Source organism: Apteryx rowi, unplaced genomic scaffold, assembly GCF_003343035.1.
Source record: "Apteryx rowi isolate R43461 unplaced genomic scaffold, aptRow1 scaffold_14, whole genome shotgun sequence".
Classification (NCBI taxonomy): domain Eukaryota; kingdom Metazoa; phylum Chordata; class Aves; order Apterygiformes; family Apterygidae; genus Apteryx; species Apteryx rowi.
In genome coordinates, this window is record NW_020447641.1 from 1999994 (window position 1) to 2023086 (window position 23093).

Genomic DNA, 23093 nt, shown 5'->3' on the forward strand with positions numbered 1-23093 from the left:
CTCTGCAGTTAGTAGTCTTGCCTCAGTTTGATACTGGTGTGACTGGAGAATCTGGCTCTGGCACATAATGCTGCATTTTACTGGGACTGCACCGTTGTCTCTGCCCTTAATAATGAGTCATCCTGAAAGCTAGAATCAAAACATGGCCTTTTATTCTTTTTTCATTCTTGATTTCTTGCCTTTCAAGTAAATACCTTCTTTGAGCCTGAGCCAACAGGATTGATTCCAGGAGTGTGCATTGAGAACCTGGTGAAGATTTTTGCAAACAGGTCCAAGCCAGCAGTAGATGGGATGAATATTACTTTTTATGAGGGCCAGATCACAGCCTTCCTTGGTCACAATGGAGCAGGAAAGACAACCACCATGTAAGTCTGTATTTTAGGAGAAGCAAATCCAGGGCAGTGCCCTATTGCTCTGTCCTGAGGCCTGCTCTCTTCACTCTTTCCTTATCACTGTACCACCCCTGCAACTAGTTTGATACACAACATCAAGTTTTTTTCCAGACAGGGAAATGCTTCCCCTATGCAAAAAGAAGATATTCTGGACTAGCTAAAGCCCTATGAAGAAAGAAATGCATAACACTAGAAAGTGAAAGTATAAAGTTTAGAGAGGAGGAAGCAATTCTCTCCCCAAAAGCACATTTTCCATGGTCAAACTCCCAATAGGTGAAGTGGGAGGAGAATTTCTGGCTGAAAGAGCTGAAGATATGAAAGCCAGCACAATCTAGTCTTGATTTCTCTGGCTAACTGGCTTTGAGTCAGTCTTGGTTCTTGGCCTGTGTGCAGAGGAGTAGGTAATATAGCCCCAACTGGTGTGAGATGCTGTTTAGATAAAATGGTTACCTATATGCAAGTTCCACACCCAGACTTAAAGTGTTTCTTTAGTCCTACAACACTAGTCTCAGGAAGCCAAACTTTAGGAATATTTAGTTTTCTTTATATAAAACATGGAATGTTTTCTATCAAAAACTTTGTTTGACAAAGTAGGATTCATTGGTGAACAAAACTTTTCATGAGTGTGTAACAATTCCACTAAATATTGAAAGAACTGATGTTTGTCACTGTGATGTTTCCCAGTTGAACCGTTTCTAAACTGTTTAACCAGAACTTAAGTTTCTAAATTGAAAAAGACTTATTTGAAATGTACTTTATAATGTTTTTAAGTTGTTCTGCAGGAAATATGTTTGACCCAAAACAAAAAACATTGCAATCTGCTGAAATTTTTGTAAATTTGATTTTTTTTTATTCCACAAACAAAAAATTCTATTGCTTTGAAATTTTCAGAACTGAAAAATCCATTATTCATCCAACTCTAGTAACAGGTTCCGCTCATTTGCAAGATAATGTTCTGCCTCCTTCCATTTTATGGCAGATAAAGGTGTACGGCATGACTCAGTCAGCGCGGATGCAGATCTCAAACAATTCCTCTGTATCTTGGTCCCAGTGAGTTTAATTGTAGACTCTCTGGACAAAGGGTTGGGATAACATGCTTAACAAACTTCTCTGAAAAGTTTGCTTAGACCAGGCTGACTGAAACAGTTTTCTAATGCACGCCAGGACGATACAGACAGGTCATACCAAAAGTTACATATTAGCAGGGCAAGAGTAGTTTATACGTATGGTTTCCACTTGAGTTGTTTCATCAAGTCCCACAGTAAGAAGTCACTATGCTCCACCTAGTGGAATTATGCAAGGAATCTTCCTGATTTATCAGAGGTGAGTGGGAATTTGCTCATTTTATTTTCCCAGGTCGATACTGACAGGCCTGTTCCCACCGACCTCTGGAACTGTGCTGATTGGTGGCCTGGATATTCAAACTCACATGGACTCCATTCGGCAGAGATTAAGCATGTGCCCTCAGTACAACATCTTATTCAATCAGTAAGTATCACTCTATACTAGCTTTAAGAGCACGGGTCCTAGTCTGCATGCTTGGTATATCTCCAAAGCTTATGTTGTTTCTCTTGGTGTGCTGGCAGTGGATATATTGCAGAAGCCCTCTTCCAGCTCTTAATGTTCCCATAGGATAGGTGTTGTCCTACTCCAGCAGAATTTCTTATTCTCCTGCTTCATTTAGTTGAGAACAAAGAGGTTTCCAAAGAAAATGATACTGTTGTTTGGCATCGATGTTTCCTCTTGCAGTGTGGAGTGTTGTAAGACTTCAGCCTGGGGATTCATGCACTATAATTTAGGCCACTTTTTTCCGTGAAAAATCTGGGCCCACAGTGCAGTAGAGGATACTTTTGTGCCCATGCTGCACTACCACCTAACCATTGATCACCTTCTTAGGTGTTTTCCAGCTTCACTACCATCAGTTTGTATTCATCCCAACAGCAGTCTCTCTTCGTCAATGCAGCTGCCTGTGTGAGCTCCCATTTTACACCCCATTTACTCCCGTTTTTAAACGGATGGTTTGACACCTACTATACCTGTCCTTTTGGTAGCAGGTTCTACTTTGAAAAGGCAAAGAAAGCCTGTGACATCTCAGTAAGGTATGTTGACCCGAAAGAGCATCTATGATCCAGACCAGCATAAAGCAGTCCCCCTCCTCCAGCAAGATAAAGCTAGAGTGAAATTATTGCTATTTGGGAAGAAGTCTGCTTATTCATTTAAACTGGCTCTATGCCTTTCTGTCTGATTTCACAGCCTTACTGTAGCAGAGCACATCTTGTTTTATGCCCAACTGAAAGGGAGATCCAGGGATGAAGCTGAGCAAGAGCTGGAAACGATGCTGGAAGACATGGGCCTCACCCATAAAAGGAATGAAGAGGCTCAGAATTTGTCAGGTGCCCAGGGGGTTCTCAAAATTTTCTCTGCTGCCTTTTCTTTTTCTTTGGGCAATTATCTTCTGAGTTCTGTGGGAACCGCTACCCCACTGTGCCCCGAGGAGGTCTTTATTTTCAAAGGGATAAGACTACACAAAGAGTAAAGATGGCACAATCTGTCCCTAAATCTTTTGCTGCTTATAAGTATGGGAGAAGTTCAAAATGTACTGATGACTTTTTTTTTTAATGAGTATATCAAAAAATACATCTGTCAGTATAAGAAAAAACAAAATACAATGTTTTATTTTTTCAGGCTAAATGAAATATTGTACCATCTTGCTGCTCCACTCTTTGGGTGAATGCTCTGGAATACTGTGTTATTTGTTAGGGACAGTTCCTTTAATTCTAAAGGCAAAATGGTATGTAGTGTATTTGCAATAGCATGGTAATAATGGACACATTTGCACATTCATATTCAAAAGCTGATCTGAATAAACACCCAGGAGTTCTTATACTTTTTTGTCCTACTTGCAACTGTAAAAGTTGGACAATTTAACATGAGAATATGAAAAATCCCAGATCTTCCTACTATTGCTTCTGGCCAGAACCAGAAAATGCTGCACATACGTGATGCATTCTAAAAATAATAATAATGAAAAAGTGCAAATTGTTCTGAACTTTATAAAAAGTAGCTATTAAAATTTGCAAACAGATTTCTGGTGGAGGATGGTTTTTGTTTTACTTGGATCAGTTTGTCCTCACTCTGAAGAGCTGAGTTCATTGCATCCCTGCCATGTATGCAGCTCTCATCTCACTCTCTCGGATGTGTCCCTGTCCTCTGGTAGGTGGAATGCAAAGGAAACTCTCTGTTGCCATTGCCTTCGTTGGTGAAGCAAAAGTGGTAGTCTTGGATGAGCCCACTTCTGGAGTTGATCCATATTCCAGGCGATCTATCTGGGATCTTCTGCTAAAGTACCGCTCAGGTAACAGGTTTGTGGGAAGGAACTGGGTTTTTTAAAATCTGTCATAGATACAGCACGTGCCTGCTGCATAAACGGTCACTGATGCTGGGATATGAACACATGCAAACAAGATTTTCTGAGCAGACACCTATGGAGCAGGCAAACCTCAGACCTGGCTCTAGTGTTGAGAAAACCCTGCATTAATTGCCATAAATTATGCACAGTTCTGAGTTCCAGAGAGGGTCCATGCCTTGAAGAGTCCTCCTTGTCCCTTCTCCTAGGCAGAACCATCATCCTGTCAACACATCATATGGATGAGGCAGACGTCCTTGGAGACAGAGTTGCCATCATATCCCAAGGAAAACTCTTTTGTTCAGGCTCTCCAGTTTTCCTAAAGAACTGCTTTGGATCTGGCTTCTATCTCACCCTTGTTCGCAAGATGAAAAGCACCAGAAGTGGAGGGGATGCAGTAAGTATGCTGCTCCCTCCCTGTACATGTAATCTGAAAAATACTTACATGTATTGATGTGCTGCACAAAGGTTGAAAGCAAACAAGTGCTGCTTGTGGCTGTGGACAAAACTGATTTCAAAATGAAGAAAGCAATGAGAAAATTTGACACTTCACAAAGATATATGGCTAAATGAGGATCTCTGTAACAAATTGCTGACTTTATAAATTTGTATTCATGAGGACAGGTGAAAATGATAAGTGGACATGAAGCCCTCAGTGGTCTGTAGTTCATTCTGTTCAGTCAAGTATGCCTAAACATTTATGTATCAAGTTGCCTTTGTCCATACATGGGTCTTTCTGATGCCAGCTTTTGCAGTAGTCTGGATGTAAACGTGTTTTTCTCTGGTAACTAGCTCAGAAACTATGAGAGTCTGTATTTATCCATATCTAAACCAACTTCCCACAGCTTGAGAATTAGGGATCTGGAGAGTTTCTGCTGCTAGTGGCACTTTCAGTTTTAGTAGAAACATGATCTGTATATTCATGGCCACTGCTAGTTGCATTTCCCTGGCTATTTGTGTATAACTTAGAATGAGCAGATACACTTTGTGCAGCTCAATTTATGTTTTCTGCACTGCTTGATTCAGTCCTTGGATGACTTTGAATCTCAGTGTAATATGTTCAAGGTGCTCCAGATATGACATATTTTTCACTGACGCAAGCTGTTCAAAGGCTGACAGCCCTTACATCCTGCTTTGCATTTATCTGAAGCACTTTCATCTTTGTATCTGTTGCTTGTCCATGCTAGTCCCTCTGTAGCTGTGGATCTCAGTGCTCCTGCTCCTGCTCCAGCTGTACACGCAGGAATAAAGAAGGTGCTCCAGAGCAGGAACTGGATGGTAAGAAGTGGGATGGTTTGTCATTCCAGCACACAGCTATGTCTCCTGTTGTGTGGTGCTCTCATCTTACAGATCATTGCTGCCGAGGCCTCCTTTTCCAGCACTTGTCTCTGATACCTGTGTTTTATTGTAACATGAATTTGTTAAGGTTTCCTTAGGCTTTTGCTTACTGTTCCCCCTTTTTGATGTATGTGTGATCTAAGGTGCAGATGCTGAACTGGAAGTTTGGGTGCTTCTTAAGTATAGACCAAGTTTTGAACTCCTCTGCATCAGATGTGCAGTTTGGTAATGAAAATTGAACCCTATCTAGAGCAAAAGAAACCGGTTCTCTCAGAAAAAGTCTTTTTGGCTTTTCTACCCAAAAGAACAACTTAAGTAGATGTTCCTGAAGATTTGTTATGCTTTACTAACAGACCTCAAATAGTTTCCTGCTACATAGTTCCAGAGCCATAACTAACAACATGGTCAAGTCTAGTAGAGAATTAACTGAGGTATCTGTGAGTTATGTAATAAAACAGTCCCATTTTGTATAGTACAAACAACAGCTTTTGAAATCATTCCCAGCATGGTTAAATATTCATTGTTTGAACACTGTTTTGACTTTTCACAGGAGATCTTAATGAGCTAGCGGAAATAATTCATCATCATATCCCAGGAGCAAAATTAATTGAAAGCATTGGTCAGGAACTCATTTACCTTTTGCCCAATAAACACGTTAAACAGCGATCTTTTGCCAGTCTCTTCAGAGAACTGGAGGAAACATTGGATGACCTGGGACTCAGCAGCTTCGGAGTTTCAGATATGCCACTTGAAGAGGTAACAGACACATCAAAATATTTGCCAGTCTTACCATCAGTCCCCAAAATGTTTTTTAAGAGTATTCCTGTTCTTAAGTGTGAAATCTTACTCATTCCTAATACGCCCAGCAAAACCTAGTCACATTTGCTGTGACACAAAGTCACTGGGATGGGCACAGAGAAAGGATTCAAGTTTGGCTGCATGTTAGCCTTATCGAACATGACTCAGTATCCTGAAATCTGTCTTTCTTTGTATCTTAGTTTGTTCCTTTCTTTCTTTTCTGAGATATTTCATAAGAGACCTCTGGTTATGTAATAAGCAGGAGTACTGAAAAGGTGTCCAAAATTATTTCTAAAATGTAACATTAAAGGATAGTATATAGTGTTTCAGAGGTCAGCACCTGTACTATTCCTAATCTGGAAATGTGTTCGTCTATGGCAGGTTTTCCTAAAGGTCACAGCAGAAGCTGACTCTGGAATGCAAAAAGCAGGTAGAGATCCATGAATATTTGACAAACTTTTCCTGGGGCTGTTCTGTATTCTGAACACCTAGTAAAGAAGATGTGAGAACTGTCAGTCCTTGTATGGTGTTCTTGTCAAAATACACTTGGTCAGCAAATGTCTATTTTTAGGGCCTGTCATGATATCTGAGAAAACAGCAGAAGTCAGCAGAGACACTTTTATGTGGATTGGATCAGACCCTTAACTCTGTAAATAAAAACGGAATGTCAAGTCCCCAGTGTGTCAATGGTTTTAGTAGTCTGAGTATGAAATACTTTGCTGACCATCAGTCCATAAACTACATACATGATGAACTTTTTTTGTCCTGCTGAGTAAGAGGAGTGTTACCTACATGGTGCCACTGGATACAGCCATACTGCAACAGTTGTAATTAAAGCAATGCATGATGCAACGTACACATTTAGTAACATTTGAAGCTTGTTAAAATGCTTGTGCTGCCTTCATGTATAGAGGATAAAGTGTCTTCTCAGCCCCTTTTCATCAGGACAATTCCTGTTATTAACTACATTTCCTAATGTAGGAGGTGCTCAAGTAAACAGTTCTACTCTGGGCAAAATGTTTACTGAGAACAAGACAGCTGAACAAACTCCACTAGAAACCAATGACACTTCTCAAATGCCAGTAGGCGTAGCAGGAGATGGAAATGAAGGCAAAGGGTCCCGGCAGTATAAAGGTTTTCAGCTTGTACGTCAGCAGATCAAAGCACTGCTCATCAAACGGTTCCATCACGCTACTCGCAGCCGCAAAGACTTCCTATCCCAGGTATTGACTCACTATTGCTGTTCTTGACTCTCCACAATGTTCTCAACACTATGTTTCCTAATAGCATCCCTATGCAAAGCAACAGAGGTGCTGCTAAGGGGTAACAGTGTCCTTATGAAGGCTGTTCTAATTATGGTTCCAGCTGTTCTGCCTTTTATTCTTTCTGCCCAGAGTCTGTCACCCTCACCAAGTTCATGATTCAGTCACTGCTAGCCCAGCATGTTCTTTTTAACACAATACAGCTCAGTGACAACCAGAATCTTAACTGAAAGCATTGGCAATTAAATAGTTGGTGTTTGGGAGGTAAACCAGGTTTCATCCATGTACTCCTGCTGTCCCTCCTTTGTTTATGTATATTCTGAGCTGTGTACGGTGTCAATGTAGAGCATATGTGTAACTTAGTGTGATGTTTTCATGTTTCCTGCAGGTTATTCTGCCTGCTAGTTTTGTGTTGCTGTCTTTAATACTTACAGTCTTTATTCCCCCATTTGGAGAATATCCCACCTTAACCTTACACCCTTGGATCTATGGACAACAGTTTACTTTCTTCAGGTGAGGGGAATCACTGTGTCAAATAATCACTGTCTCGCTGAATCACTGTACATCTCACTCTAACTGGTATAAAAAAGGTGCAACTCCACTGGACTCAGCAGACATAAAATAGCATGAAATTGGTGCAAGTGGGGAATACAGTGGCTAGTATGTCTAAACGATAGTCCTCAAACATACTGCTGTCTTTGATACTATCCTCTTCCTACCTGAATTCATGACCTCATTGCTTATAAATGTTTATATCCTGTCTAACAGTAAATCCAATACCAAATCTGATTGTTTTGGATGTGCCACTGAACTACTCCTTTATTCATAATCTTAGAGAACTATGAGATTCAAACCTATCTGCTGACCTGTGGTAGATTTGTTTATACTTCATACAATATTTGGGCAAAATTATAGAAACAAGATGAAAACAGAACACTTAAGTTTTATTAATGTTGTTGCTCAGCTGTTTCTCCCCACACTTGTATGCTTAGGCTGAGTCTAAATTTTATTGTCTACTAGCACCCTCTCTCCTTTCATTCCTCACAGAAGCTTCAGTTCTGTTCTGTCCAGATCACTGCACAAGTCCTCTGTGCTCTCCTGGGCACTGGCTTCACCTTCACTTTCATCCATTCCAAAGCCAAACATGCACCAAGGCAAAACATGTGCAATACAGAGGAACTTTACAAGCAATATTTAAAACCTAGACTAGACTGTAACTAGCAGAAAGCAACAAAACTGAAGACAATAATTTTGAAGCATTTCATTGTTCCTTGAAATGGAACCCATTTCACACCCCTGAGTTTCACATTGAAAGTTTACATGGAAATTTAATTTAATTTACACATGCTGATGTGTGAAGCAGAGTCTGATATTCATATCTGTATAACACCTGGTACTAACAACATTCAGTAGTCTATTGTTATTAGGCTGTTGGCTGCAGGTACTTCATCGCTATTATTAGCATTGTCTTTTTGGCCCCAGCAAATGAAAATATAGAATATGTTTTTGTCCTCTGATTACTGAGTGTGACAAGCCTGACAGTGTAAAAATGTGGATTCAAGCCTTTTTGGAGAATATTGCTGTAGGGGCATGTTAGAAGTAATGCCATTGCTTTAGCCCATTAACTGTCTTGGAAGGTTGGGGGGTTTTGCATGCCTTTCCTTAATAAAATAAATCAATTATCAGCATTTGGAGGGGAGCAGGTAGTTCTGCCATATGGTTGTCCTTCACCATTTGCTTATGTGTATTCCATTATAGTAGTTTAAAATCCTTTTATAGAGAAAAATCTTACCCTATTTCCTTAGCAATGAGCAGCCTGGCAGTGAGCAGATGATCTCCCTCACTGATGCTTTCTTGAATAAACCAGGATTTGGAAATCGCTGCATGAAGAATCAGCCTCTTCCGTAAGTTGCTAGCTAATCTCCCTTGAGCTAGAATCTAACAGGATATTACCAGTAGAACCTGAGTAGGGAAAAATGGAAGAATTGGCTTGAGTTTTCACTAGAACCCATGCTTCAGATTTGTCATTGGCAATAATATCTATAAGTCAAAAATAACAATGAACAGCAAGAAAACACTACTGGATTAAGAGTGAATCACAGCACTAGATGTCAATAGCTGGAAGCTGGCTCATATGGCCTTGTATTAGGACTTAAACAACCTTGAAATGTGTGTTAGTAAGCCACTGAGATCAGACCTGAATCTTCGCATTTTCCCTGGCACATGCCACAAGCAAGTCCCCTTAGGTTCTTTCTGTTCCTAGTGATAAAACTTGAAGGAATAGCTTCAGCAATTGCTCAGATGATGAAGTAGCAATAGGGCAGTCTCTGTGATTTGGAACTATCCTCACTCTGAAGCAAGGACATCAATAGAGCTCTTAATTTAACATCTGTTGTCCTGCCCACTTTCTCTGACTGTGAGGCCTGCTTTGGAGGCATTTATGACTTGGCATGCTGTGTTCTGCCATTTCTTCCTTTTCTCCTGCCTCTCTCCCAGTTGTGATATCCATCAACTTGATTTTTCTCTGTCCTCCCTTCTCTTCCTCTTCCTCTCTTTCACATAGTGCAGGAGGAACCAAGAGAAAACTTTAAAAAATAAAAGAGAAAAAGTACTGAATGAGCAGGAAGCAAAGAAAAGCATGATCTCCTAGCTAAGATATGTGTCTGCTGCAGATTTCGTGTGTATTAGTGGGTCAGACACATTCCCCTTGTTCCTTCAGTTTCCCATCCACAAGCTGGAGACAATAACCTTGGCAGTAGCGGGGAAGGGGAAGGGGAGATGATATTTATTCATGTTTACCAAGCACTAAAATGTTCTTCTCGTTAGTCATGACTCATGGGATAATGGTTCAGAAGAGAATGTCTGGTGAGACCATTGTGATTTTGTGGATTTTTGAGCTCTCCTGAACTATATCTCTGCACAGCTGAAATACTATGTTTCTCTGCGCAGGAACTACCCCTGCACTAATATGCCAACTGTCTGGAATACCCCTGCTGTTCATCCTAACCTAAGCAGCCTCCTGCTAAGCCACAAGTGGAGCCCTGAGAATCCTTCACCTTCCTGCAAGTGCAGCACTCACAAGAAACTCACTATGCTGCCAGAGTGCCCTGCAGGAGCGGGAGGCCTCCCACCACCACAGGTAATGTTCCTGTGGTGCAGACCTTTGGAAAAAAAACAAAAAAAAATTGCTTGCTATGCCAATGTACATGGGAGGAATTGGGTACATTTTTTAAAGGGAGCAGGAATAGTTGGAATTTAAAACTCAGTTTCAGAGGTTTTGAAAAAGCTTGCATGTTTAAATTAAATTTGATGAATATTTTCATCCAAATTTCAAAACTTTCACATAGAAAAAATTCATTAAAATCATAACAGTTCATCAGATAACTTTTAAATAAAGCATCCTTTTTTTTTTTTTTTGCCTCAAAAGAATAATTCTGTTTAGAAAATTGCCCCCAAACTGAGAATCTTAAAAAAACAAAAATCATGATTTAGGGTTGGGGTCATTTCACTGAAAAATGGAAAAGTTAAAGTTGAGTCAATCCAAAATATATATTTTTTTATATTTCTTATATGGTTCCATTTCTAGAAATAAAGTACTAAGCTATCTAATGAATGTTTGTTTGTGTGCATGTGCATGATGAGTAATTTAATAATCTTTAATGCCATATGGAGAAGAGATGAGAGCTACATTCCCACTTGTTACTGTCAATGAATAATCTTAGTAGTGCTCATTGTAAAATGTGCTTGCTCTTTTGTAAAGCAGGGGAAAATTATAACTTGTCAGTGTTTACATTTTCTAAATTTTTTTCTAACAATTTAAAGAAAATAGAACTGCAGCTGCACTCAGAATAGTAGCTCATTGTTTTAATGCCTCACCATGCACACTGTTCAACTTTAATGTTACTGTTTGCCAGACTGCACACATTAGCTAAATGACTTATTAAAATAATTATCGATTTTACACCAATGGCACAAGGTTAATCAATTTCTGTATCCAAATCCATGACATGATCTTTTAAAAATACAGGTTCGTTTTGCTTTGGTTTCTCTGTCACTATTCACAAAACACCAAAGTAAAGTTGTTTCAAATTTCCATAGAATACCAGGCTATGAACCAAAATAAGAAATGAATAAAGTGGTTATATTCTGATTTCATTCATAGCATCTCAAGTTATTTCTGATTTCCAAGTAATCTCTATCTAAAGGATACCCACAGTTGAATTTTGATAATGAGAGAAAAATTTAATCTTATACTTCCTATCCAAGTATGATGCAAAATTATTTCTTTTATTTATTTTGCTGATTTTCTAGTCCTCTAAAAGAAATGTATTAAATATAGCAACATATTATCCTGATCCTTTTGCAGGATAGGATCATTTTGCCTAACTTGTCATGAAGATACAGGTCATATTTGATTCTCCAGGGAAAGGACAGTATGTAAATAATTGTGAAGTATGTCTGGGTGTGGACAGCTCATTTAATGAAGGCACTGTGAAGATGCTACCAGTCTTCCTGTGTATTTTCTAAAATCTGCTAGATACCTGTCCCATATTTCTTCTGTGTCAGCTAGTACTGCCTCCCTGTGGACAAATATAGGCACTTCTAGAAAGTTTGTTATTTTCTATGCACTAGGCTGTTTTCAGGTTGCAAGGTTTACACTCTGTACAGGGATCCTTAATAAGTACATTCTACTTTGGGATAAACTCAGCATCTTTGAGATTCTGAGTTTCACAGCAACCCTATATTTGCAAGACGCTTACAAAGGCATAGCATCACATGGCATCATTTTCATTACAAAAAAGAAAGTACTCTTCATTCAAATTATCTGACATACTAGTGAAGGTGAGCAAGTTTATAGTTTTAAACATGAATTTTTATTTCAACCTGCTAAAGTTTGGAAAACTATGAACAACCTTATCTTCACTAACACCTCAGTTTATTTGAAAGCCTCCTCTTTCATAGTTAAGACAGAGTCTTGAGCAAACTTGGCCTGTATTTTGAATAAACACAGGCCAAGTTTTAGAGTGAACTGCAACTCTTTTGTGTCAGGCATCACAGATTTCTGTGATTTCATTATTTATTCTCAAATCTCAGTGAAGTATGGATATTTTGGCTAGAAAATGAATGACCCACTCTGATTTCAATGATACTATGAACCTGAACAAAGTCCACCTAGAATAATGCAGTTCCTGTGAACCAAAGCTAGTTGTGCTGTTTCCTGACAAACACTTACTTAATAGGTTTAGAGACTGTGAAGTTTACTGTGACTGATTGGGTTTTCTTTTCCTTCCAGAGAGTGCAGCACAGCACAGAAATTCTTCAAGATCTGACCCACAGAAACATTTCAGATTTTCTAGTGAAAACATATCCCACCCTGATAAAAGGGAGGTAAGGATCAACTTTTCTTAGTTTTTCACAAGTGGCTTTTTGTGCCTGTCCATGAAATTCTCATTACCAATGTGATATAACATAGCACTTCGTTTGTTGCAGTATTGTGTAGACATGAATAACTCCTCCCATGATGTCCATACTCCTGTTAAAAGAGATATCTATTTTAGGAGAGTTAAAATGTTTTAACTATACCTACTTGTATAATCAGGTATACCTTTATTGGCAATTCTAAGTTTTGATGTACAGGGCATGCCATGTTAGAGGTAACAATGTCAACAGTGAGAAAACTTGTGAACTTACATGACATGGTGAACTGCCTTGCAGAGGTGCTACCTGGAGTGCCTGAAGAAACATAGCCACACCAGCATGACCATCTGCTTAAGTTAATTAGCACTTGCTTCCCAGAAGTGCTAAAGAACCCAGGGACAATGTTACATGAATATAGCTATCCTACTGCTAGCTCCTGAGCTGGCCTGAATGTGTTGCATGGTAATTAAGTATGCGCTGTCCATGGCCTAATATTTCTGATTCACATCTTGCTACCCTTTCGGTCTCCAGCCCGGCTCTTGAAATTCCCACAATATTAGCTATCTGCTGGCTGCCTTTGACTCTTAGGACATATCACAGTTCCTTTAAATGCATCTTTTTCAATCAGTTCATTATGGATTTAGGATAAAACCAGTGTGTGTGACTAGAAATCTTGTTCTTCTCTGTATGAGCTGATTATGAATCATGTCAGAAAATAAAAAAGGGGGGGGAAAAAAACACTCCAGAGAATACCAGAAGTCCTGACAACTCCACAACTCCAAGTAATCAGCACAAAAAATACGTATATAAAAAAAATTTCAAGCTGCTTAGGGAAACTCAAGCTCTGCAAGGCATAGGAATTCACCTTTAATTTCCATCTAAGCCAGACAGTACCATTGACTTTGGTTCAGTGCATGATACAGGATTCTCTTTGTCTGTTTCAGCTTGAAGAGCAAATACTGGGTCAATGAGCAAAGGTAAGAAACCAATTCACAGATTATGGTGGCAAATAAAGAAACAATGAAATTCTGTTTAACCATGGAGCCTCACAATGTTTCTCTGAATGGACAGGGGAATCGTAGCAGATAGCACAGAACAGACAAAGAAATGGCTACAGTGTGAAATAGTTTGGGGGTCAGCAAGGGTTTTACAAAGACAAGGGGTTATATTTGTTTGGGCTACCCCTGCAAGGGTGAAGGCCAGAGGCACACAATGGAACTATCACTGTTCTATTATCTGCAAGAGTCTGACTAATGGGATCTGAATGGTGGAGAGTTACAATACAACAGAGTGCTACACTGCAATAGTGCTCTGATGTGGCTCTGTCTAAAGCAGTGCAGAAACATATGACCCTTCCAATAAAAGAAGTGGGGAAGATGTAACCCAGACACCAGCCTATCATATACGCAGAGGTAACAACAACAGCTTCTCATCCCCATGTTAAAAGTCTACAGTAGTTGTAAAACAGATTCCACCAGGGCTCTATGCTTATACGGAGGCATCAGCTAACCCCCATGTGATGTCTGCATTGCAGATATTAGGCTTAGAAAGATGACCGATTAGCTTGAAAAACTTATTTATTTAGGTTTTTCATCAGAGGAATTCACTTCAAAGGTAGCAGCAGGAGGACTGGCTTCCTTCAGGTATTGATGAGTCTTTAAAAAATAATAGAGGATCAAGTAGTTATCCAAACAGTCATATTATAATGCCTAAGAAAAAGGAGCAGATCCACAGCCAGACAAGACTGTCAATTATTTTGATCTAAAGATTTTACAGTGTGCCAATGACTTTTCTCTGCGTATTCCATCTGAATAATAATTTTCTCAGGATCCTAACATGAATCCCTTGGAAACCAATATGTTTTTTATTATTTGTAAACATGATGAAGACCTAATACAGCTTGTTAGAAAAAGAGTGGAGAATGTTATACATGAATTACAACACGTATATAAATCAAACTTATATTAAAGGAGCTTTTAGCCTTTCCATCAATGTACAGAGCTTTGGGTCTATGATATGGCAGACTGATGATACTGTTCTCTTTGTTAGATATGGAGGAATTTCTATAGGAGGAAAGCTCCCAGTCCTTCATGTTTCTGGAGATCAAGTTATCGATTTTTTAAGTGATCTCGGCCGAATGATGAATGTGACAGGAGTAAGCAAGAATCTTTTTGCCTCTTTATCAAAGAATTTATGAAGCTAAAAACCTGCAGCACCAGAATTCCCCCAGAGAGATGATCTTTAGCCTTTTCTTTTTTTATTTTAGGGAGAAACTTCACTGGCTGCTTCTAAAGAAATTTCTAATTTCCTTAAATACATGGAAACTGAAGATAATATTAAGGTATTTGCTGGAAGTAGTCTGCTAACTCAGTCTTTCTTGAGGCAGATGTCAATCTGTGAGAATATTGTTAGTGGCATTATCAGACGCAAGAAGACCTGTAATACTGTATTTATTATGAGTAATATGGGACACTGTTAAATGCAAAATTATTTCTAATAGGGTTGGGTTGTTTTTTTTAACCACATTTTTTTGAGAAGTACATACCCTACTAAATGTTAAAATGTGCTTCTACAAAATCCCTTGGTAGAGTGGTTTTCCAACCCTGTTGGGAATGATTCTTTAAAAGCACAGTATGTGAGCTCCTCCTGCTGGACTTGTACCTAGGAGTTAGGAAATCATGGTCCTGGATTCTTCGCTGCTGACATTACCCACCAAAGTAGGTAAAAGACAGCCAAGTTTTCTTCTGCAGCTCAGGGTTATTATTTAAAGCTTGCTAAATGAATTTGTGCTTTCTGGCTCTTTTAGGTGTGGTTTAACAATAAAGGCTGGCATGCTATGGTTAGTTTCCTTAACGTAGCCAATAATGGAATCCTTAGAGCTAACTTGCGAATTGGCCAAGCCCCTGAGAAATATGGAATCACTGCTATAAACCATCCTCTGAACCTCACTAAGGAGCAGCTCTCTGAAGTCACTGTGTAAGTCTGCCTGTGTTCTGCCACTGGCTTCTGCCTCTTCCTCTCCTGACAGCTTACCACCTCTACTGTGCTCACACTCTGAGTGGGGATAATTCAGTCTTCCCTAAAGTTTTTATTCTTATCAGGGATTAGGTGTAATATCCATTCTTTTCTGTCTCATTGTATTCCCATAGAAATTCACTCCCATTCCACATATGAGCCATGACCTTTGGTTGTACATGATTATATATTTGTGCTGATTCTACAGCACTAAAGCCAGGTTCTGAAGTCTTCTTTCATGCTCTGAAGCCAGTAGGTCTACTTAGGAAATAACACAGAGATCAGAATTAGGAAAGGCATCAGAAGTTGTCCTTAAGTGACTACAGACAGGCAGTAGCCAACAACCGCTGGCTTGGGTGCCAAGGACAGTACACAGGCATGCAGTAGGGCTGGTGTATTCCGGAACCTTGGAAGCCATAATTTCTTAAAAAGACACCTGTGAGACCACATGACTCCCCGCTCATGTCTCCTACTCAGTTCAGAAATCAGTAAAGCTGAAACCTTCTGCCTTAGCACAGAGGCAAGATTTGCTCTTCATCTCACTGTTTGTGTCTTGCCTCTCTGAATACCTCTTCTCCCAGCTCCCAGAGCACTTCTACCATTGTGCCTTAATAGCTAGTTTGAGAAAGAAAACACCACCCATGAAAGGCTGTCAAACCCTGCTATATAGAGAAGCTGAACTGTCTCAGAGAATGACTACAATTAAAAAATCAGGGAATGGAGCCATCAACATTCATGTTTGTTAGCTATTGTCCCAAATATAACATGGGAAAATACATCAGCAAATTTCGGAATTGGAAATATCTTCTACTTTCAAAATAACCTTACTATTTCTAGATCTTAAAATTGCCTCCAGCTTTCCTAAATGTTAATATAGTGTTGTGTTGCTTCCATTCCCTTTCTCACAGCCCCTTCTTCTGTTCCGATGCAGGTTGACCACTTCAGTGGATGCTGTTGTTGCCATCTGTGTGATTTTTGCCATGTCCTTTATCCCAGCCAGTTTTGTTTTGTACCTGATTCAAGAACGTGTGACAAAAGCCAAGCACCTCCAGTTTGTCAGTGGTGTGAGCCCTGCTGTCTACTGGTTAACTAACTTCCTGTGGGACATAGTGAGTAACTGCTGGTCTGATTTCATAGCTTGCAGTTATTCCTGGGTTTGGATTAGCTGGGGACTAATAGGAGAATTGAATGAGGGTAATTTTGAGCATTGCAAAGCATTGATTTCCTGAAGTATTTCTCAGAGAGTGTGCTAAGGATCTGACCTCTCCTAAATAATTTTAAATGGGGAAATTAAATCAGGTGCATGGCTCGTTATTCAACTAATGAAGCTGGAACTGTTGTAATCATATGGATTTCCAGTCCTTTCCACTGAATGTGTAATAAAGTACAAACAACCATAGCAGGTTAAAGCTCAGTCGCCAAAAGATAGTCACACCTGCCCTTTAGAAGTCCCTTAATGTGTTTCAAGATATTCAAGACATCTAAATGGGAGATGCACGATCTGCTGGAGCAGCAGCTGGAGGCCAGACAAAATACTCTAGTGTATCTAAAATGACATAGATGTATTTGTTTAGGCTCATTGTGTTGTTCCAAAAGAACTTAGAGCACAGTCCCAGGCTTGCTTAGACCGGACTCAACTATCCTTCCCTTAATCCTCAAGCTACTCTGTTACAAAGGGGCAAATTCTTTGCCTTGCTGAGGCACAACAAGGGGCTTATTTTGTAGCCATGTCTTCTCAACAAAGGAAGGGGCCACAGGCTTATGGAATAAGAAAAGTATGAACATGGAAAGGCCTCTTTGGGCTCCAGAAGGGTGCTCCTTCATGCGAAGGTTAAGCAAAGCACTAATTTAGTGAATGAGGGAAAAGAAGCAGGTCTGTGAGCTCCTATTCTCTGCTGGTCACAGGGGACTCCTCTCCCAGCAGCTTCCTTGCCCAGGAATTCTGCCTAGCTGTGACTGTTAACCACACGGTGCAAAGGTATTAATCAGTGTTAGCTGCACTGTGAAAAGCTCTGCACAGGCAGCTCTGTGCATTGCTGTAGGCTAGTGCTATTATTGCTGAACAGAGATGCTGAGCAGAGCAGTCGCCAAAGCATGCTCACTTGAGCTTCTCCCAGGCATGTGGTTCAAGTTAGTAGCTTTCTCCATTTTATATACAGCCTTCGCACCGCCCGAAACAGTGCTTCCCTTGTATACCCACTGCCTCTTTCTGTGGGCAGACTGCCAGCAGCACCATTAACTAACTTGTCCCCAAACCATAATTTAAGGAACAAGTGTGTTGTATTTTTGATGAATGGTGTGTCAGAAAAATGTTGAGTGCTGCCTTAAACCTGCTGATCCAAAAACTGAGAGCCACTAGTCTAGCTCATAAATTCCAGTGCTTCATCAATTTGAAAATCTTTTTGGAATAACATGTAGGTTCTGAATAGGTTTCCAGACCTTCTCAGGTCTCACACACTGATCTTCTCCCTCTGGTGTGCCAGGTGAATTATGCAATGAGTGCTGGATTGGTTGTGGGTATATTCACTGGATTCAACAAGAAAGCATACACTTCTCCAACTAATCTCCCTGTGGTTGTTGCCTTGCTGCTTCTGTATGGGTGAGTCTTCAAGGTTGTTCCTGCATGTGGGGCCCTATTTTCACACTGGAAAGATTTCCTGGGGTTGAGCCTGGTAGTTAGTGAAATCTAGCTTTAAAGAGTAAAACTGAATGGGTACAATACAGGTTAGAACTGGGTTCTGTCACTGTTCCAGGATACTCTGTCTGGCCACAGGCTGTAAGAACGGGATTTTTGTCCCTACCTCATAGAGGTTTTCAGCATTAAATGTATTCTTTACAGGAAAATATATTTCTTCTTTTTTGCTGCTTTCTGACACCTACATTGTGTAGAATTTGAATGGTTGTTTATTTGCCTCTTTGACAGCCAATACCTGTAATTTTTCAGCTTTTAACGCAAAGGGTAAAGTGTGCTGAATCTTCAACAAATATCTTTTTTCTTCAAATGAGCATTTGTGCTGACAAAGTAGCATTTTATAGGGCTGACTGAAATTTACTTTGTCTCTTATTTAATTAGTGATCATATGTTTTTTACCTACAAAATCATACTCCTGCTAGCTCTGCAGCTAGGGTAATCTGGGGAAAACAGATCAGCCAGATCTATTTCTAGAGTTAAAAAATAAATGAAGCTTTTTGCATCCTCCTTTATATATCACAAATTAAGTCTAACAGGGCACAGATCTTTTCCTGACAGACTACCTTTAATTTGCAGTAGTTTTCCTGTTTGTTGAATGAAAATCTTGAGGAAATGCAAGTTAGCATTTAATGTGTGTAAAATACTTCATGACAAGAAATGATATCAGAATGTCCACTATTTCATTACATCATTTTTAAGTGCAATAATACTGTCTTTTAAAATGTTGTCTGTGGTGAAGGCCATGTATATTATTTAAAAATAGAGTAATTCCTGGGCATGTGGATGGACACTTAAAATGTCTTCTCTTATTTTAAAGCATCTATTAAGATTTTTTTTACAAAACAAAATCATAATCACATGGCAATTGCTTCAATAATGATTTCATTATTGAATGATATCATTTCAAAATACAAAGTAGAAAGCAAGATAGATTCATAGAATCATATATTAGCCCTTGCTTCCAGCTCTAATCACAATGAGAAATTTAAGATGATTCTTTGTAACAATGCTTTTTTTGTGCCATGAAGCAATGCAGACTGTTCTTACTGAATTCTTCTTAGTCAGGCTGATTGTGGCTAAGCATTGTAAGTTTATTCCGGAGGAATATTCCTCTTCTGCTGCTCAGTATGCATTTGCTATGTCCAAAAAATCATGGCACAGGAAGTTTCAAATCAGGAGTGAAACACAATGGTAGAGGAGCTACGAGAGAATATCAAAATGTATTGAGTTTCTGATTTCTTTGGACGGTTCCAAAGGCTGAGCATTATCTGGCAAAGCAGTACATCGTATTGGCTTTATCTAACCTTTACTTGTTTCTCCCTTCAGATGTAGAGTCCAGTGGGATGTACAAGGATATCTGGGATAATAATTACCTTGCTAGCCTTTTCTCAATTTCATCAGTTTTCATTGTCCTATACTTGATCAGCAAACAAGACTAAGAAGAAGAAACTTCTTTTATTCAGGGAAACCAGGGAAAAATATTCCAGTGGAATCTCTGATTATGCCATTATTATGGCATTTCATTACACTTGGGATGAGAAGAAGAAAGTTCACCTTTATGTTTTCAGTAGGCAAACTAACATGAATGCTGAGAAGCTGTTATCAGAGTATTTCTATCTTTTGCATGCAGATGGGCAGTAATTCCCATGATGTACCCTGCTGCTTCTTTCTTCAGTGTCCCTAGCACTGCTTATGTTGCATTGTCTTGTATTAATCTCTTTGTGGGGATCAACAGCAGTGCCATTACATTCATCCTGGACTTGTTTGAAAATAACCCGGTAAGTGACGTTTTTGTGAAACCTTGTTTTAAAGAGCTTTGCAAAGAGTGTCCAAGTATCATCATCTCCAGAGATAACTGCCTTTCTCTACCTCACCATTTTTCTGGCAGTAAATAAGTGGATGGGGAACTTGCTGAGTGGCTGCAAGGACAGGTGAACAGAATAATCAAAGGAGAAGTGAATCTCAGGGAATTTGATGTCTTGGGCTACTATCCAAACACACCAGAAATTACATAAATATTTTCATCTCTGTGAGCAAACTTCCATCCCCTTTCACAGCTGGGTTGAGGGGACACTTTATGCTTGCTTCCACAGCCTGGGTTGTACAGGAAGAGGGAGAAGATAGAAAAGCGTGGAGTCACCACACCAAGAAAAGGCACTTGTGCCTGCTAGCCATTGTGCCTGAGGAGATGTTCTGTTTATAGTAGCATTTTGAGAGTTGCCCCAAAATGGTTTAACACTACCAGGTTGGTGACAAGAAGCACACAAATAGACAAAATATAGTGGTGCCAAAATTAGCTCTTAGAAAAGCTAGGAGACCAGTTTATAAACCCAGGTGGTTTGTATACACTACTACTGCCTCTACAGCTGCTGATTCTCTGGCCACTGAGGCTGTAACACCCTTTTTACATCTGGCTGCAATACAACTAGTTATCATTACTGACAGTGCATTTTCAGACACTGCAGTGATCAAGCATTGTTGTTTGGTGGGCAGGAGAAGCAGATCTTGGTTCAGTTGGAGTCATGGTTTCAAGGACCAGCTTTACAATACGTTCTGTCCCTGGTGTTCCTGCTTTCTCAGCCATACCCCTTGATAATGTAGGGTTCAATCTAGTGCCAGTCAGTCCGTGGGGCTTCTTTGAGAATATGTCTCCATTGCAGACACCACATCTCCAGAGGGAAAATTGCCCTTCTCTGGATTCAGTGGTGGTGCAGCTAGACTGCTACTGGTGCTTATGCTGTTTTGGGTATCTCCACATTGCACCAAAGTCTACTGTGTAGTTACCCTGAAACTGGTACTTTTTAAGATTATGGCAGTCTTGATTATGGGACTATTCCAGCCATAAATAAAAATATTACAATAGGTAAGTACCACTCTTTTTTTGTTGCTCCTTGTTCCTGCTTATAATAGCAGGACACTAGAATTACATGTTGCCTCTGCCACATAGAGAAATATTTTACTATGAAGATACATTTCTCTCTTCACTGACAATTTTTAATAAGCACCTGGTTTGGTGCAATGTGTGCCAGCATTCTCCTGCACAGAGTTCTAGGTTGCAGATGCTTTGGGAGTAGCTTGCTAACAACTCTGTTGTTTTTGTTGTGAGAACAAAAAACATCCAGTTTCTCCAACATGACAGAGAACTTTTCACTCATTTTGCTATGTTTTCTTAAAGATGTCTGGTTTCAACTGCTTTATGATGTTTTTTTCTGTTGTTTATAGTCCTTGCTGAAATTTAATAAAACATTGAAAAACGTGCTGATTGTCTTCCCGCATTTTTGCCTGGGCCGTGGACTCATTGACTTGGCCATGAACCAAGCTGTGAGTGAAGTATATGCCAGGTTTGGTAAGTAAGAGTCAATAAGCAACAAGGGATATCAGTGTTACATGTCCTGACATTGGATGAGATGGTTGGAAGTGTAATTGTGGAAGATAAGTGGCCGTTTCTGAAATTCCCACTTTTCACATCATCAGGTGGGTGAGGAAGAGTGAGAATAAAAATTCAACCCCTTAGGAAGAGTTGCAGCTTCTAATACAACTGCCAGAGCTCCAGGGCCTGACCAATATTCTGTACTGGAAAAGAAACCATTTGTTCAGTGCCAGACTCTGGTCTGTGTTCATCACTTGTCCTAAAGTTCTTAGATCATCACAGCTGGGATATGTTTCTTCATTTCATTTCATTGCATTTGAATACTTTGACAGCCCTCATGTTGATGTTTAAAGTGGCTATTTTTCAAATGCATCCTCTTGGGATGTGGATGTGGCTGTCTTTGATATCAGACAACTTCTTATTAAAGAGTAGTGATATAGAAAAACTCATTTTTTTTATTCAGAAGAGGCATGACTTCCACATAATCCATGCAAATTTCTTGATATGATCTACAAATAATTGCTTATTAAGAGAGCTAATACTCATTTTTGCTCCCATGCAACAACACCTGTGGAGCTAAGCTGAGTTTGTGTTATATTTTCTTAAGAATCTTTACTGGAAAATGGCAGACATTGCCTGATCAGATGAAAGTACATGATCAAATAAAGTACAGATTTTTCATCCTAAACCATTATGCTTGTATCTTTTGTTCTGAGGGCAGTGTTTTGTTTCAGCAGTATTTCACCTTGCTTCCTGTTGCTTTCTCTCCAAAGGCGAGGAACATGTCTCCAATCCATTTCAGTGGGACTTTGTTGGAAAGAACCTTGTTGCCATGGCTGTTCAGGGGATTGCATACTTCATTCTGAATCTGCTTATGCAGCACCATTTGTTCTCTACAGGATGGTAGGTCTAAAAGCTTGTATTAATGTGTCTTTATTAGCAGGATGAGTGTCTTTGTTATTCTGTCTGTCCCTCTTGCTTTCTTTTCTCTTTCTTTTTCTCTGTACTTGTGGCTTTAATAGCTTCATCCTGTTTACTTACCTCATTTCATCTTAATTCACTGATATCCTGGTTCAAGAAAACATTGAAACATGTGCTTAAGTCTCTATCTTCATTGTTTTAACAGTATTTAAGCTTATGTTTGCATAACTTATTAAAGAAATTAGTTTTCTTCAATTAAAACTTTAATGGAAACTTTTTGGATCAAGAAATTGTAATAGTGAGATTACAAAATCACTTGGAAAGTTTGGAGTGTCCTAAGTGCTGGTGTGAAGTACTATCCTGACATCCTAAGAAGTTCTAGGCACAGGAGTTGCAGCCTGGGCACCATGCAAGCGTCCCCTCTTTGCTTTACAAATGTGCCCGTCTTAATGAAAGGAACTGCCTTCCAGGTGTGAGTGGG

At 39.5% G+C, this 23093-nt stretch overlaps 1 protein-coding gene across 1 annotated transcript in view; it reads left to right on the plus strand.

Annotated features, from left to right (window-relative positions):
- ABCA4 (ATP binding cassette subfamily A member 4) overlaps positions 1–23093 on the plus strand; it is a 75514-nt gene that overhangs the window by 45682 nt on the left and 6739 nt on the right. The window contains exons 19-40 of the mRNA XM_026057578.1: positions 188–365; positions 1749–1880; positions 2646–2785; positions 3610–3747; positions 4008–4195; positions 4986–5076; positions 5687–5892; positions 6316–6364; positions 6916–7157; positions 7585–7709; positions 9002–9100; positions 10146–10335; positions 12490–12584; positions 13559–13591; positions 14664–14769; positions 14881–14955; positions 15421–15590; positions 16561–16738; positions 18113–18228; positions 19952–20099; positions 21544–21667; positions 22465–22594. Coding sequence (XP_025913363.1) covers positions 188–365; positions 1749–1880; positions 2646–2785; positions 3610–3747; positions 4008–4195; positions 4986–5076; positions 5687–5892; positions 6316–6364; positions 6916–7157; positions 7585–7709; positions 9002–9100; positions 10146–10335; positions 12490–12584; positions 13559–13591; positions 14664–14769; positions 14881–14955; positions 15421–15590; positions 16561–16738; positions 18113–18228; positions 19952–20099; positions 21544–21667; positions 22465–22594 — 2953 coding nt within the window. The remainder of the gene's footprint in view (positions 1–187; positions 366–1748; positions 1881–2645; positions 2786–3609; positions 3748–4007; positions 4196–4985; positions 5077–5686; positions 5893–6315; positions 6365–6915; positions 7158–7584; positions 7710–9001; positions 9101–10145; positions 10336–12489; positions 12585–13558; positions 13592–14663; positions 14770–14880; positions 14956–15420; positions 15591–16560; positions 16739–18112; positions 18229–19951; positions 20100–21543; positions 21668–22464; positions 22595–23093) is intronic.